General features: G+C 39.5%; 1 protein-coding gene across 2 annotated transcripts in view; it reads right to left on the bottom strand.

Moving 5' to 3' along the window:
- The window catches only part of Ispd (isoprenoid synthase domain containing), a 216490-nt gene extending 204434 nt beyond the window's left edge, over nucleotides 1-12056 (bottom strand). For both annotated transcript variants that reach the window (XM_013024008.1, XM_013024009.1), the window contains exons 1-2: nucleotides 11673-12056; nucleotides 3869-4145 (exon numbers count right to left, since the gene is read on the bottom strand). In XM_013024008.1, coding sequence (XP_012879462.1) covers nucleotides 3869-4145; nucleotides 11673-11929 — 534 coding nt within the window. In that variant the 5' untranslated portion in view covers nucleotides 11930-12056. The remainder of the gene's footprint in view (nucleotides 1-3868; nucleotides 4146-11672) is intronic.
- Between the last annotated feature and the right edge of the window lie 226 nt (nucleotides 12057-12282).

Genomic DNA, 12282 nt, shown 5'->3' with positions numbered 1-12282 from the left:
CCTCTGTGGTGCTCCTACCACATCCTGGGGGTGATAACAAGGATCTGTGCATGTATAATTGCCTGAAATGTGAACTTTACTGTACGTTTATAAAGAAAAAATTTAAAACAATATAGTCATGATTCAGATTTCTCCAAGGCCGTGGTTTAGCAACAACAATAGCAAATTAAGAGAATCACATAAAAAAAAGAAGGAGCTGGGCGAGGGTGGTTCATGCCTGTAATCCTAGCTACTCAGGAGGCTGAGATCTTAGGATCGTGGTTCAAACCCAGGCAGGAAAGTCCGAGAGACTCTTATCCCCAATAAACCAGTAGGAAACCGGAAGCAGTGCTGTGGCTCAAGTGGTAGAGACCTCGCCTGAGGTGAAGAGCACAGGGACAGCGCCCAAGCCTAGAGTTCAAGTCCCACAACCAACAACAACAAAAAGAATAAAAAGAGATATCTTAAAAAAACTGCAAAAGGGAATGAAAAAAGCATAATTACAGAAAACAGAAACCAAGGTAGGGAGAAAATTCCAGGAAGAAGGAGGTGGTTAACACTGTCATGATTAACACAGTCTGCATTGTGTTTCAACTCCAACTGCAAAACTATGAAATAATTCAATTCTGATAATAATAGACCCCCAAGTTAAAGGGCACAGTCCAGAGAAAGTCTACTCTTACTTCAGAAAACAGCTCCAAGTGAGGTTCTCAAGCCACCCACATTTCTGACCAACTAACTATAAATCCAGGAGGTTCCTATGACTCCTACTCCAACACATAAAACTCAAAGTGATAAGCTAACAACTCCAGATTTACAACACAGGACATAAATCAAACCACAAAGAGACATGTAAGGTATGGTCTCAGAGAGTCTGCAATATAAAGTCTTCCTGTCCTCTATCCAAGAACTCTGGGTACACCACTCCCATTATATCAATGTATTTACTAACTAGGAAGTTGTCCTAAGCTTTAGAAGACACAGTTCATTAGAGTTTCATTGCACACAAATGATTCACTAATGACATGAGTCATATGATTCAACTTAATCTTCAGCCACTTTTTTCCCTTATATGTGAGGATAGCTTAAAGTCTCAACCCTCTAATCTCATCATCCATCTTTCCTTTGCTTGCATCCCAAATCATGTCATCCCACTAGGATGAGCTCAGACATGATCCAAGGAAATGAAGAACAGCAAAGATCCTCCTGTTATCTAGTAAAATCAGTATTTTGATTCTTCCTTCCCCAGAACCTGGAACAAAAGTCAGACAAATGCTTGACCACACAACAGACCAAAAATACATTTTGTTTGTAAATCAGGAAGCCACAAAAGATATTGAATAAACCCCTCTATACCTCACCTTTACACTAAAATTAAATTAAATTAAAAAAAAAGATGTTGGATAGACTAGTCACAAAAAAGGAAGCTGAAATTCTAAGTATTAGGGAATAAATGAGTATAGAAACAAAGATAGTCAATGTAACTACTACAGTAAGAAGCTGATAATTTGATTAAGAATGTATCACGTACAAATGGGTACAGAAACAGAGCTAGAAGAAAAATACACAAGAAATTGACCATATATCTTCCTCCAGGAGAATGCCTAGCTGATGCTGCCTCCTTTGGAGTTCAAGACATTATTTGCACTTTCTTACAGTATGTAAAAGTCAGTTAGTCCTCAATATGATTCTCACCTACCTTTTCCATTTTTTAACATTTCAACTTATTTTACTTTCTACCATTGTCCTTAAAAGAAAATATTCTTGTTGTTTGCCTCGTTAAAGCGATGCAGAACTGTATGATTACTTCATACTTAGAAAAGTTGGCAACTGCCGGGCGCGGTGGCATGCGTCTGTAATCCCAGCTACTCGGAAGGCTGAGCCCGGAGGATGGCTTGAGTCCAGGAGTTCTGGGCTGCAGTGCGCTATGCCGATCGGGTGTCCGCACTAAGTTCGGCATCAATAAGGTGACCTCCCGGGAGCAGGGGAACACCAGGTTGCCTAAGGAGGGGTGAACCGGCCCAGGTGGGAAACGGAGCAGGTCAAAACTCCTGTGCTGATCAGAAAAGTTGGCAACTGTTTTGGGCAATAACTTTATATCTTGAAAATAATCTTTCCCCATATTTAAAAAAAAAAGATTAAGAAAGGCAGGAAAAAATTTTGCAAACAGCTTTTAAGATTATGGCTTGGCTCACTACAAAATGTACAAGGAGTAGCAAATGAATCAAGATAATGGAGATGATATGGGTTACCAAAAGGGTTTAGCTTGGAAGAGAAAACGTAATGAGGAATAAGATGTTGACTCTGGGCTAATTGGTTGGGACTGTGGCCCACGCTCAGGCTCATGAAGCATACTGCCCTCACTTAAAATCAAGAAGGAAGAAAAAACTACAAAGGAAAGACTTCAAACAAGATTGCCTCTCATGACTCTGGATCTAGAAAACAGGGACAGTTTCTTCTGGGAAAATCAATGAGCTTAGCTGCAAGATGGTTTACAGGTTAACTGGACATTCCCACAGACTCTAGAAAACCTCGAGCTAATAATCAGTGCAATGGTGTTGTAAATTGCTAAAGTGCTTAAAATTGATGGCAGAAGAAACATAAATCCATGCTTCAGAAATACAGCCTTTTCCTATGCCCAAAGAATTCCTGCTGATAAAGTCCTGCCAAAAATGAGCCACACTCATTCTCTGCCATCTGTTATAGCTCAAATTATAAAGCAAAGGAGGAAGCAAATCATGAGCAAAAGTGAGCAGAAATAAAAATTTGGAGAACTACCAAGAAGTACAATTAGTAGTACTGAATAAATAGTTTAAATATTAAGAAACAAAATGCAAAATCAAAAACAGGCTAATCAGATTTGAAAAAAGGACTAAAAAGGACTCCAAAGAATTAGAAAATATTAGTGTTTTTTTAAATCCTCAAACAGAAGATTAGACACAGTTAAAAAATGAAATAGAAAACAGATTACCCAGCATGCAGCAAACAAAATCATGAAAATATGAAAGAACTTAATAAACATAAAAATAGGATAAAAAGCATATATATAACAATTCATAAAAAGAGAAAAAAGCAGGTGTAGGTATAATATGCTAGAGAATCAATATTCAATCAGATAGTTGCTCAGAAATTTCTAGAACAAAAAGATACAACTCAAAATTCATAACACAATTATCAAAAGGAAGATTAAAAAAAGAGAAACCCAAATCTAGATATAACATAGAAACTGAGTAGCCAACAAAAATGAAAATATATACTTGAAAAAGAAGATATGGATTACTTTCAAAGGAATACAATTTTGTATGTTAACAAACTTTTCACAAGGCAGCATAAAAACCAGGGGAAAATGACATAATCTGCTTCACAATAATGGAGGGAAATCTGTACTTTTAGAATTTTATACGCACATCATTATCAACTGTAAGGGAGACATAACTTGCCCTATAGAAGACATCTTGCCTCCTGATGGAGCCAGAGAATGCAGTATATAGAGAAACTGGGTCTGGGAGACATACAGAAAAAAAAAAAAACTGGGCCTTGACACACTTTTGAGCATCTGTATACATACAACTCTAATGCCAGCCACCCTAATTTTAGTCCTTTGAGGTAATGCATCATGACCAATCCATCAAACTATTTGCTATATTATACTGTAATAATACCATTACTGTGTCTTCTTCAAATATCTCATATTACAATACACTGTCTACAGCAAAAGAAATTCCAAAACACACTCACAATCTACAATACTATGCACCATAACATCTGAAGTTCATCATGCCCACTTGAACAATATTTTTATTTACTTCTATATGTCTATCGAACTTCAACAAATCACCTTACTAGAACCCTTGCCCTTTTATCCATTCTCAGGAGTAAAAACGCTCACCCCATGTTCCTTAGCAGCTGCAACAACTTTAAGGAGGACATCTTCCTCAACAAACGGCCTGACAGCATCATGGATAATCACAACTTCTGGCTTAGAGAGTTGGGTGTCTGGCTGATCCTTCGCCAGGGCTTTCAGACCATTGAAAATTGACCTGTGACGAGTCTCTCCAGCTTCGACGAGTGAGATGCGTGTATGCTGGTACTTCTGAATAATATTCCTCATTGCTCCCATATTCTCTCGTGTCACTGCCACCACAATGTCCTTTATCCAATATACCCTGAAAGAAAACATGCATACGTTTAAACATCTACAGCTACAAACAGGAAAATTGAATTACAATACTAATAAGTATCAGCATTTTACACAGGTGGATAAAAACCTGAGGGCTAAAAGTTAAATCACTTCTATGTATTTTTGCTAGGTCTGATTTTAAAAAGGGGGTGGGGAGAGGGGATGAAAAGTCAATGAGCATTTCACATTCTAGACACAGATGGTACTTTACCTGGGATATAGTATACCACAATTGTCACAGATGTCAAAGTTTTTACTTCAATTAATTTCCAACAGTATCACTAATTTTCAATTAGTACCATTAGTTGTCTAAACAACAGACACTAAAAATATTTTTTAAAATTTATACTTTTGTTAATATTTCCCTCTGAATGGGATAAGGGCAACTCAAAGCACTTCTGAATTCAAAAGTTGACTGTCTCTTTCCAGGAATCCATTGAGCTGGCAACCTGATTGCTCTTCTAACAGAAATCTTGCCTACATCGAGGATACTATGTAGTTTAAGTAGAGAAAAAAAACGATTGAATTAAGTTTATAGGTTTAAATGAAAAAAAAAATAAACGCACAATTCTGTGACATTCAAGGAATTGGTTCTAGTGAGTGGCATCAAATATAATATTGTGCTAAAGGGGGACCTGCCGGCCTACTGGACTCAACAATATACAGTACTGAGTTACTACCAAAAGAAGGAAATTTGTGTTGACAGTGGCAACACAAGTCATTAAAGTTGTCACTGTAGAGTAATGCACCATACTTAACAGGCTCAAACCAGAACAATTGCCTGTGAGCCATGTTATCAACTCTGAATGAAGGTCACTAAAAAAAAATGTTTAATGGAATTACTAGCCTCTGAAATACTCTATGTTCATGCTAAAACAGGTAAGTTTTGATAATAAATCAAGTATCACATTAACATAAAATGATAGCTAGCAAGAATTAAGCACTTACTATATCTTAAATACTTTTCATGTTTTAATTCATCTAATTTTCACAATAATACCCCTACACTGTCAGAAAGATAGATTAACACATACATTATATCTATATATTACAACTTTAAAAGGAACTTGAAGTAGAAAAAGTTACCAGTTTTAATACCAGTATTAAGACAATACAAGGTTCCATTTTCTTTCACTTTCTAGAATATCAGTTCAGTGACAGTAGAGACAACAGCTACTTTTTCCATTGCCTAATTACAGAACTATTAGTAGGTGTCCCATAAACAAACATTGCCTGAGGAAAATATGACTGGAAGCAGTATAACATTTCCTAAATCCCCATGGACTTGATAGTGCTCCTCATTTTCTAGATAGCTACTCACACATACCACACTCCCTTAAAAAAAAAAAAAAAAAGAAGAAGAAGAAGAAGAAGAAGAAGAATGAAATTATCATTGCCTATGCAGTATAATTGGTTGTTTGTATTGTTTTGGCTTTTCTTATTTCTAGGCCCTAAGGCTTCTTGAGAGCCAGGATTACTAATATATTTTATCAGACACCTCTAGAAGATTTTAATCACAAATAAAAACATTACATACACAGAATGCCAAATAACTGTCTTTGTAGGCCATGAAAGAGATTATGGAACAAGACTATGTTACCCTTTGGTTTGATTGGTAGCCAAACTCCCTTCCTTCCATGGAAAAATTCAGCAGTTCTAGAATTAACACTATTACTTGAAGTTTAGAATTTACCCTGTTGATACAGGCTCAGTACCTCCCCAGTGCAGACTCTCCCAATGTTCTGACTCCACTCCTATAAAGCCGTGACCCTTCATTCTCTCATAATTTCAACTCTCCTGTTACTTATTGCATCCAGTTCTTGGCTGTTTTCTCTTCACACTCCAACACAACCCATTCTTGCCACTTCTGGATCATCTTTCTCAAGTACAAATTCTGAAGCCATCCCCTGTGAGCTTTTGGAGAGCTGACCGTAAAGCCCACCCAACCCACAACTCACATCTAGTTTTTCCCTAATGACAGAAATCCTTTTTCTCTCATACAGGTCTCTCCCTCTCCACCTTATTTTTGTGCCTTTCAACATTGCCTACCACCCTCTGTATCTTCCTGATCCTAGCCAGCCCTGTCTGAGACTGATGTAATCCTCATGTCTCAGAGGTTCAGTCACAAGCACTATCAGGAAACTTCCTGTGACTGCTCTTCTGAATGCAACCTCCCTGCTTTTCACTTTCTGAAGGCTCACACCCAGAGGATTATTAAACATCACAGTACACTCTAGTTTAATGTCCCTCTCACAAGGCTGCCAATTCATAAAGGAGTGCACAGAAAACCTCAGAACTTAGAGGACATTTATCTTCCAATAATAATAAAAGTAGAAACACCTAAGACTTGTGGAACATTTGTTAGTTGTCATTGCCTGTGGAGGACAGTTTGCCTATAGGACCTCACTTAATATCTGTATCAATTCTATGAGATAAATTACTGTTATCTCAATTTTACACATGAAGATAAAGTGCCATAATCACAGACAGAAAATGAAAGAAACACGCTATATTCCCCGATATGACTCTGGAGTTCATACCTTTAACCTCTGTAAATATACGATACCTCAGAGGGCATGACATTCAGGTGAGAGAGTGTTATTCTGAATCATTTTGCCTGCAGCACTTAACATATGCTACTAGGATTGAACCATGTAACTACTGCTTTTATAAGAGTCAATTTCTTATCATTTCCAATAACTGAAGCAAAAGTAGGTATTCCTTCATCCATGTGTCAACTGAGTCATACAACAAACAAGCCCATAATAACATGGCAAGTACTATACCAGACACTGGTGATAGAATATTGAACAAGATTGACACAGTTCTTTACATCAAACAACATCTGTCAATATATGTTTAATTAATTAATTAATTAATATATTCAATTGTTTAAAAAACACTTTTGACTTTATAGGAAACTATTAAAAGCAATTGAATATATGTCAATTATTTAATATGATATCACATAGCAAGTGCTCTACCACTGAACTTTAGCTCAGACATGTTTTATTTTTAATAAGAAAAAAATCGCAAGAAATGTTCAACTAAGTCACAAGGCGAGAAATTATTAGGTCACAAATAGCAAAATCTGTTAGAAGCAGCCCTTTAAGCAATTGATCATATTGTTATTTTTAATGAAAAGCACACTGAATGAAAAACTAAAATGCAAAAGAATTAAAAGTTGAAAGAAATAAGAAAACTGGAAGCGATCATACAACAAAGTAGCTATTCAAATATCTGTTCAATAATTTAATTCACTAACTCCTAATTTCACTAGCATGACTATATTTTGCTTGGGACAAGATAAATATAAATACTTACTAACAAATATACCTATGGCCTTTGATTATTTCCAAACAATTATATTAGGCTTTAAAAATAAAGTTTAAACCAGTGTTTCTCAAACTGAACACTTCAGGCCTCAATAATATATCTGGTAATCTGTTTAGTTCAGATCAACATTGTTGATCAGGAAAGTTAGACTCCATAGCACAAAACAAGGGGGAAAGCACCACAGAAAATAAAAGTTTAGAAAATACTGCTTTAGACCACTCAAGAGATAGCAAGCTTATTATGCTATTTTGTTCAGCAACTAAGGATATACCCAAGACTTGCAAGCCTTTATAAGTATTGTTTGTATTTCAAAGGATTTATTCACATTCTTTTCTAGTTATAGAATTAAATTTTAATACTGTAGAAAGCTTTTAATAATGTAAAACCATGGGACTATAAAAGGCCTTAAGTACCTCACACAGTGCCTACTGAACAAATATTTGCTGAATAAAGGCATCTAGTCTGCCTCTTCGCTGAAGGCATGTCTACACCAAACCCCAGCAGCGCTATTTCTATCAAGTTCTCTTGATTATTTCCTTCCTAGCACATTCCATAGCAGATATAAACCTGGCCCCAAGCACCAGAATACCTATGGACATTTCGAGGAAGAAATACAATGTCTCAGAAGTTATTTTCTCTTAAAATAACAAATATTACTTACAAGCATACTCTGGTTTAATAAGATCAATTACAAACAGAATATTTAGAGTCTTTTTTAGAATACAGGAAAAACCATGCCCTATTAATTCCTCCAAAAAGGAAAAAAAAAAACAACAATAACAATCAAAAAATTCTCATCACGGCTACAGAAGTTAAGCCTCACAGAGATAGTGGCAGCTGTTACTCAGAATTTTGACAGCCTACATGGAAACTTGTTCACTGAATTTCACTGTAGCCTTGACTATAGATCTCCTCCTCTCCAAACCCACAAATGAGTGTGATGGGCTGATTGTTATTGCCTTCAAAGTGTCAATTCTTTCAGTAGTGCCTTAAGGCTTCCAGATATCTATCTAGTCTCAAGCTACTAAACAAGTCTCATATGGGGCCTTTGGGAACTCAACATAAACTTTTAATCATGTGATCTGTACAAAAATGCAGTCATCCTGTTCATTTCCTTCATTCAGACTTAGGATGAAGCCTTAAGTTAAAAAAAAAAAATTAGTCAATAAATATACCTCCCTACGCAACTGAAATCATCCTAAAGATCTTTCTTTCTGAATCTCTATGCAGTTGATCACTGAAACCCACCAATTCTACTTCTTAAATATTTCTCCCATCTTCCTCACTTCATTCTTTATATCACAGTTTAATTCACATGATCAGTGGACAAACATCTGTGCATTTACTTCTCATCTATCTTGCGGTTTACATAAATACCATAGGTGAGAATGACTGTTTAATATACATAATCAAACAAAAATTAAAGAAAGGCAAACATTCAGAAAAGAAAGAATGGAAGTGGAGGTGTGGCTCAAGTAGTAGAAAAGGACAAATGAGAGGGCATGGCCCGGAGTTCAAGCCCCAATACCAGCGCATACACACACACACACACACACACACACACACGTAATAATAATAAAGTTAAATGGCTATTAAAAAAGGAAAGAAAAAAGAAGCTAGAATTATATATATACATATATATATATATATATATTTTTTTTTTTTTTTGTTAGTTGTGGGGCCTGAACTCTGGGCCTGTGCACTGTCCTTCAGCTATTCAGCTCAAGGCTAGCACTCTACCACTTGAACGCACTGGGTGACTTCTGACTTTTTCTGCTTATGTGGTGCTGAGGAATCGAACCCAGGGCCTCATGCATGCAAGGCAAGCATTCTACCACTGAGCCACCTTCCTAGTCCAAATTTTATATTTTAATACATTGAAAAATTATACCTTGGAAGAGGAAAGGGACCAGTGGGAGGGGCAAATAATGATGAAATGAATACAATCAAAGTTCAAAATATACATGTATAAAGAGTCATAATGAAACATGAGTTATGCTTTTAATTACACTACTAGAAAGAAAGAAAACTACATCTTAAACAAGTGTTAAACAATAACTAAACATGGACCCCATTGGTGTTGCAAGCAATAATGCAATCGAATCTCTATCACAAGCTTGAGTATATATATCTGCATACCAATTTAAAAACTGATTTTTTTCAAATTTGAGAGATCAATAGTAATTTACTGTAAGCAAACTAAGGAGAAGATTTAAATTGGTTTAAATACCAATTTATTAATACATAATGATGTACATCTGAGTCATGAAGTCTGGAAATGCTTTTTACCAGTGTGGCAGAACATCATCTGTAGAAGACTTAAGAGGTCAAATTTGTCAGGTATAGATAATATGAAATAACATGTTATGCTAAGCAGAATCCTCCACCTCAGAAACTCAAGAAACTTCAGACCTTTAAGAAAATCCCTGTCAGTCCTTCTTTATATCTATTCTCAGAGGAACCAATAGAGTCCATGTTCAGATACTAATTCTCTCAGATATGATTTTCTTTTTCATTAGCATACATTAACTGTACATCTTCCAGGTCAAAAGAAGTATGGACCAAGTTTACCTCGCATAGTTGATCTCATTGTCACTGTCACGCTATCTGGCTTTTTAGCTATCTAGGATAATCAACCTTCTTAAAAAGACATTTGGTGGGGATAGGAAGTTGGCTCAGTGGTAGAGTGCTTGCCTCACATGCATGAGGCCCTGGGTTCGATTCCTCAACACCACATAAGCAGAAAAAAGCCAGAGTGGCACTGTGGCTCAAGTGGTAGAGCGCTAGCCTTCAGCTGAAGAGCTAAGGGACAGTGCCCAGGCCCAGTGTTCAGCCCCCACAACTGACACACACACACACACACAAAGACATTTGGTTTCCTTACCTATTTGAAACCAGAAATCAGAATACTGGCAAGAATTTTTACTTCCATGTTCCCCTCAAGTTTCCCTTGACTGAAACATCACACTGTACCTTCACAATTATGTGACCCAGATGGCTGCAGATTTTTCCCAGCAATCTTTAGCCCATGCCAGGTCCTTGAACATTACCAGGCACTCACAAAGCTTTTCAGACTGTTTCCTGGAGAAGGAAAGACAAAGTTCCTGGTCCTAAGTTGAAGTTCCTTAAATTTTCACCAACTCCATCCCCTAACCCCTCAAGCAGACATATCTATGTAGCAGCATACCCTTTGTATTCACTGTCATGCATTGTGTAAATTCCAGAAAAATAAAAAATACATTGGATTCACTGCCCTGACTTGTAGTGCTTCTTTCTTTCAAATCTCAAAAGGCACCATCTCAGAGGAATTTGGGGCCCTCTTTTGTAAGAACTCTCCTGCTGTAGGTTTTGAGGGGACTGCATTCAATGGTTACCAAGAACAAAATAAATTCTTGCTTCACAACTTGAAACAAATTCAAGGCTGCCATATTATCCCAGTTCGCCACTGGCTTCCAAAAGAACTTTAAACAACTTGACAAACTATGTGGACCTTTGTAACCAGTTTTTCATCCATCACATTACTAGGGCGCTTTAAAAACATACTAGTCATTTGCACCCCCCCCCTTCCTAAGTTCTACTGACCGGCTCTCCCTTCTCCCTTTCCCTCACCCTCCTTTGGAGTTAGCTTCAGTCCCTTTTCTAAAAAGATAAGTATGTGTTGACAGTGGGTGACTCCCCAATTCGTTTCCACCATTGGAAGTTTAGCGTGACATCTCCCTCCTCTCCTCATATTCCACGCCTGGCCAGCGCCTCACAGAAGATGATCAGCTAATGTTCAGCGAATCTAGGCACAAGTCCCCAAGGTGCGTCCACCGCACCGCTCAAAGCACGCGTGCGCAGAAGCAGCGCGCTACACCCCGACTCCAGAAGGGTTCCCACCCCTCCTCATCCCGGCCCCAGCGAGAACGGAACGTTCTCCGTGCAGCCGCCTGCTCCGGCCTGGCCCTCCTGAGGGAGCACGAACAGCACCCACAGGGCAGCTGTTTCAATCAATCATCAATCAATCAATCAAGTCAGAGCTTCCCATCTCTGACAGGCTGGCGGGACTGGGGCTCCAGCTTGAGGAAACCCCACCTTCGCGTGGGGTGCAGCAGGTGGCGGAAGTGGGGGCCCCGGCGCCGCGGGGCGCGGGGCTGGGCGCGGCGCGGGGGAGCGGGCACGCCCGGCGCCGCTTTACCTCTCCAGGGCCTGCAGGGTGTAGCTGATGAGCGGCCGCTCCAAGATGGGGCAGAACTGCTTCGGGGTGGGGACTCCCATTCTTTCCCCGCACCCCCCGGCCGGCAGCACGGCCGCCACGGCGATCACGCGGCTCCCGGGCTGGGCCCGGGCGGCGCTCAGCGTTGAGGCCGAGGCCGCTGGCTCCGCGCCCCGCAGGCTACTCAGGCAAGGCCCCGGCTCCACAGGCCTCGAAGCTCCCGGCGACCCGCGCTCCATGGCGGCGCGCCTGCTGCTGCGCTCGGCCCGGGGTGGACGGCGGAGGAGGAGGTGGAGAGAGAGGAGAAGAAGGCAGGCCGCGGACTGCGCCCTCCCGCGTGGCCGGACCTGCCGTGGCTGTACCGGAACCCGCAGGTCTTCCCCGCTAACGCGGCTGCAGCCTCTGCGCTGGGCCCGGCGCCCCGGGGTAGTGCGGGCTTCCTGCAATCCTCTTTCCAGGAGGATCCGGCCGCCCCTGGAAGTCCTCTCGTACTTCGGGGTTAGGTGCAAAAACAGTTATGTGTGTGCAGTTACTGGCTCCCATTCCTCCCCACTTTAACTTGAGGAGGAATAATAAGAATTCAGATCACAGG

Source organism: Dipodomys ordii, unplaced genomic scaffold, assembly GCF_000151885.1.
Source record: "Dipodomys ordii isolate 6190 unplaced genomic scaffold, Dord_2.0 Scaffold72, whole genome shotgun sequence".
NCBI classification, from domain to species: Eukaryota; Metazoa; Chordata; class Mammalia; order Rodentia; family Heteromyidae; genus Dipodomys; species Dipodomys ordii.
Note: the sequence above shows the minus strand (reverse complement) of the source record. Positions and strands in the feature narration are given on the sequence as shown.